The sequence below is a fragment of the Aphanomyces invadans genome, assembly GCF_000520115.1.
Source record: "Aphanomyces invadans strain NJM9701 unplaced genomic scaffold supercont1.31, whole genome shotgun sequence".
Lineage (NCBI taxonomy): Eukaryota > Oomycota > Saprolegniomycetes > Saprolegniales > Verrucalvaceae > Aphanomyces > Aphanomyces invadans.
The window spans coordinates 300431-305385 of NW_008580176.1; the positions used below are offsets into that span (position 1 = coordinate 300431).

The following is a 4955-nucleotide window of genomic DNA, read 5'->3' on the forward strand; positions in this document are numbered from 1 at the left end:
AATCGCTGGCATCGGCAACACACAAATCAGCCGATCTTGCTTCGGGTGAGCTAGGGTCACCACTCGGCTGAGCGCTTCCTTGCACTAATCCAAACCTTCTGGCGCGTTCAAGCGCCCGCCGCTTGAGGCCGCGCTCCTGGCAAATCACCAGCACACGTTCGAGCGCCACCAGCAAATCTTGCTTGGACTTCTCGTATCCAAGCAAATCGACCAGCCACACCAAGAGCGAGTTGTACAACTCGCTCGCGAACATTTCTTGAACCGACGATTGGCAGTACGCCACGCTGTCGGTTCCGCCCATCAGCACTCGCGTCGGCGTGTAATCGCCCGTATCCGTGAGGAACAAGAACATTTCTTGCGACGTCTTGTCCAGCGCAAACTGCCAGTAACCCTTGAAGAAGTCAAGGGTAAAGAACACTTCTGCGCCGGCTAGGTGATCCAAGATCACCTCCAACATTGGCATCGGCCACAGGATGCGCTCCGTCTGGGCGTTGATCGGACGGACGTCCACGGTCACGCGAAAGTCGTTCGCATCGGGTTTCTTGACGATCAAAGGTGCCGAGCACCATTTTGAGTGGGGGTACGATAACACAGCCCCGCTGCCTCCAACTCAGCAACGTTTTACGCCATGATGTCAAGTTGCTCTTTTGAGTAGCGGCGCGCCATGCACCGCACAGGTTCCGCGCCTTGCTTCAACGTCATGATTAGATGATTAGGGGCGCCACATCGACTGGAGGATCTCGACCAAGGGTAAGTCGAAACACGTCTTCGTAGCGCACGAACAGCATTGGCAGCTGTGTCACAAAGTCGTCACCGCACCCTGCGACTTCGCCAGTCGCGCACCTTCTGTGCGAGTTTCGCTCTCACCGCCATTCGGTCGACTTCCAGCGACCACCCAGACTTCAAATCTGGGAACACGCTCGCTCTTCTTCAGGGTAGAGCGAGACTTCTTCGGGAGACGATGTAGGCTTGTTCATCGTCTCAACCACCTTCATGGCTGCAATCAGTGGAGTCTCCTTGTCGCCCAGCAGATTGAGGTTGTACACACTCTGCGCACTGCCGCGTTTGCGCCGACAACAATTGAGGGCAGTATCCCAGTCGCGCCATCACGTCGCGACTGACGATAACGCCGCCCAGGCCGTCTTTCAGTGGCATCGCGGCCAGCCAGCACTTCAGGTTCGATAACACCAACGTTCCTTCGGTCGTATCGAACGTCAACCGCAGCTTGACTTCGCGGTCCACTGTAAGCTTCATGGCCTCCATGAAGCCGCTCAACTCGATCGTCGGTTCAGTTGGTGCAACTCCAACGTAAAGTTACCGACATTTTCGACGCGCGCCGGGAAAGTTGGCGACGCTACCGATTGATCAGCGCCGCTGTCCAAGAGCGCCAACGCCGTCACGCCATTGACATCACACGCAACCGTGCGTGGACAGTCAATAACCAACGCGTCCTGGGGGTCCACGGCAGTGCCATTAATCTTGCATTTGGCGTCGTCCCTCTTCTCCGATGCTGCGGACGACGCCCCGTGAGGTTCCTTGAAGCGCTGGTCCAACAGAAGCTGCGCTTCACCTGGTTGCACCTTGGGGCATTTGAATACCCGGTGTTCGTCGCTGCCACACTTCAGGCAGCCGTTTCCTCTAGACGACGCTGCCGCGGTCGTCGACTGCGTTTTCACAGATGCATCGCGGTCACGCTTCTTCGTCGGCACGAATCGCCGAGCCTTTTCGCCAAACATCTTGGCGGAATCTGGTCGTGCATCTTCTCCACGCCCAGAAGTTGCGACTCGAACAACATAAAGTTGTCCATGACGGTCACAAGCCAACGGCAAAACGAACGCACGTCCAACTTGTACGCCTTGTTCGTTTCGCGAGCCAACTGTCTTTCGACAGTCGACTTCAATTGATGCGGTTGGATCGCCGCTGTCAAAATCTTCACCGACTGCTTCGGCTCTTGCTCCGGCAGGTGAGGAACGTCTAGTTGCTCCAACTTCTCGTAGAAGTCAGCCAGCAGTCTTCCCACCCGCGACTCGGCGTCGCGAATCTTCGTGTCCATATTCAACGACGCCATGGTCTTCGTCGCGGCGTCGAGGTCCAATTCCTGTACCGCTCGTGCAGACAGGATATAGTCACGCCAGTCGTTCTCCGTGATGTCGTCGAACGACTTCCCACAATCATGTGCGCAGACACGCGGCACAATCGATGCACGCTGCCAGCGGCATCAGTAACAAGGTACCACCCATGCCGCGGTTTAGCACTTCCACGCGTCGCGAGTACGCGAGGTACTCGTCCATGAACTCGCGGCGCTCACGCTTCGTGCTTCCCTTGTACGGCACTTGCTGCACGCCCATCAGGTTCTCCAGCCGAGGCGCTTCGGCGGCTCGTCCAGTCGTAAAAGCCGAACGCTGACTCGTCTCTTCGGCAAATAAACCCCATGATTCGCTGTCGCGGCGAACTTTTTGATTCAGCTCTTCTACCTTGTAGTGTTGCTGAAGCATCGCATCCGATGCTTGTCGGAGCATATCGTGGTGCGCTTCAGAGAGTCTGCTTTGCTCAGCCATCGGTCGCTTCATCTCTTCTAGCTGGCGCACCAACTCCTCTTGCTGTCGCGAAAGAGCCGCTCGTGACTCTTCTTGTTCCTGTCGATTCTTTTCCATCGCCGCTGCCATGTCCAGCGGCCTTTCTTCTTCCAGATGTTGCGCCATGGCACTTCGCTGCGCATGGAACTGCGCCAGCTCATCGTAAGTCATCTGGTTAAAATGACTCGATGTCGCAGCAGCGCGCTCCACGCTCTGCATCCGTAGCTCGTCCAACTCCGCTTGGGTCGGCGGAGGTAATGGCACGGCCACCACGGTCTCCATCCACCGTGTACGTGTCACATGAGCCAGCGAGCTCGTGAACGGTAGACCTTCTTGTTCCATTCTTGAACGACAAGTGCCAGGCTGCTACTAAAGAACTCTTTGTTGCGTCTCCACCTGACGGACCCCGCAAAGTCCGTTTCCAAAGGCAAATCACGAAGTAAAATTCCCCCCAGCGGCAAGCAGCCATGGGGCTTAACCCTACCTAAATCAGTCAGCTGATCCCAGCCACTCGTCCAATTATTCAATCAAATCGTCCGGCATACTACCCAAGGGAACTGAACCCTTGGACTGCCTCTTGGGGGGAGCTCAGTGGTTCTACGAATGCGAACTCGCAACATCGGCCACAAACGACATTAACGACGCGCTGCTAACCTAGATGACTGTCGTTCAGATCGAGGAAAACGCTGGGGATGGAGGGTCAACGGGGGAGGCAAATTGCACACGATCTTGAAGTCCGCCACACGAACGAGATGCTCGGGGATTCCGAGGACTTTGCTTCGGTTGACGGTCTCATTGATCCACCCTCCGTGCCGCTTCTGCCCCGGCCGGGCGTAAGGGTCAAAGAAAAATGTCCGACGGCGGGCGATCCCAGCTGCTCCATCGCTCGAATGTTGCAACGCGTACCAAAAAAGCCACGTCCCATTGCTCCAACTGTCCGTCGTGGCCATGGGATCCGCAAACGTCTGCAGCTGCTGGAACTTGGTCTCGACCACGGGATCACTCGTGTCGTGGTGAGCGTTGATCATTTCTTCAACCTCAAGCACAGATGGCGCCGTCTTCTGCGCCAAACTGAGGTCGGCAAACGTCTGGAACCCCAGCAACTGTGCTAGTTCAATTAATTTTTCAGTACCTCTGTGTAATAAACCTCGTTTCTCAACGCGAGAATCTCTCCGGCCACTGACACACTGTTAAACAGTTCCGTGCTGGCTTTACTCACGTTGACTCGGTACAGCTCTTCACGGATAGATCGATTCGTGCAGTGTTTTAGCACCGACAGCAGCGCTGGCGACAACAGCGACAGCATCCACGGCCCGTGTCGCGATGGGATATCCTGCGGCAACTGCATTCTACACCAAGTAAGGTGCAAGGTCGTGGTAAAACGAGGGTGGTCGGTGGCACGCACCTCTGTGAGAAGGGCGAGCGTGGGCGTGAGCAAGCCATTTGAGATCGTGTTAACATTCGACAAGCTTCGAGTACTCTTTCGTTGCATCCAGCACATTGTAGGCAAAAGTTTTGCTCACCCGTTGGATGACGCTCGATCAACCAAGTAGTTGTGGACTTCGTGATGCCAATATTCGAATGTATGGAGCTTCAACATGACCTCGTCCACGCGAGCCTTGTCGTGCTGGTCAAGGTCGACGCCATCGATTCGCGCAGCCATAATTGGTTCGGTTTTCCAGTCCCTTAATGTGTGGATATTCGGTGCTACGAGTTTCGACGCGAAGGGCACCGTGACCTGTTGTTCAACCGTATACAGCAGCCATTCTGAACTCGCCCGTAACCCTTCCATAGCCTGGTAAATGGCGCGGCTTTGCTTGCGACGGGCCAGGACCAACCGTACTTAGTCGTGGAGGCCGACCACGGTCGCATGAGCATCGGAGCGTGCGCCACGCTGCACAGGAAACTCAGGGTGCGCCAAAGGCGGTCCAACAGGTCATCCATGACTTCGAGGCGGTCCATCATGTTGGCCCAGGTCAGGTCAAACGTGGGGTCGGTCAAGTCACCTTCCATCGAGTTCAGCTCCAGGATCAAGTCGTCGACGCAGTTCGAATCACTGGCCCGATGTCTTCGGGTTGGGCTTGCGTACGGGGGGGAGGTTCCCTTTCCATGCTCCCCCGCGCGCGAGAGGGTTGGAGCTGTTGTTGTCCTGCATCTTGGTCTGGAAGCACGAATGAACCCGTGCCAAGTTCAAACTCGCCTCTGAGGGCCTGGTCGGTGAAGGTTTTTGTGCAAGCCTGGCTTGTACAAAACGCATTTGATTGGCGAAACTATCCGTAATCCGAATAACCTCCCTGTCTAATTTCCAATTTTGTGGTTGGGATGGTTCATCTCTGCTTTGTGCAAGCCTGCTGCATGCCCAGTGACAACAGTGCCATG

At 55.8% G+C, this 4955-nt stretch overlaps 2 protein-coding genes across 2 annotated transcripts in view; both read right to left on the reverse strand.

The window, feature by feature from the left end:
- Positions 1–2858, reverse strand: part of H310_11375 (hypothetical protein) — a gene marked incomplete at both ends in the record, with an annotated part of 4065 nt that extends 1207 nt beyond the window's left edge. Inside the window, 8 exons of the mRNA XM_008878043.1 lie at positions 64–599; positions 671–686; positions 746–820; positions 917–989; positions 1045–1248; positions 1359–1747; positions 1837–2206; positions 2256–2858. Of these exons, the coding sequence (XP_008876265.1) occupies positions 64–599; positions 671–686; positions 746–820; positions 917–989; positions 1045–1248; positions 1359–1747; positions 1837–2206; positions 2256–2858 (2266 nt within the window). The remainder of the gene's footprint in view (positions 1–63; positions 600–670; positions 687–745; positions 821–916; positions 990–1044; positions 1249–1358; positions 1748–1836; positions 2207–2255) is intronic.
- A 315-nt stretch (positions 2859–3173) lies between these two features.
- On the reverse strand, positions 3174–4077 carry H310_11376 (hypothetical protein; the record flags this gene model as incomplete). Its single annotated transcript, XM_008878044.1, has 4 exons — positions 3174–3230; positions 3302–3679; positions 3709–3909; positions 3982–4077. The coding sequence occupies 4 exons, from the start codon at positions 4075–4077 to the stop codon at positions 3174–3176; spliced, it is 732 nt and encodes a 243-aa protein (XP_008876266.1).
- Positions 4078–4955: the final 878 nt, after the last annotated feature.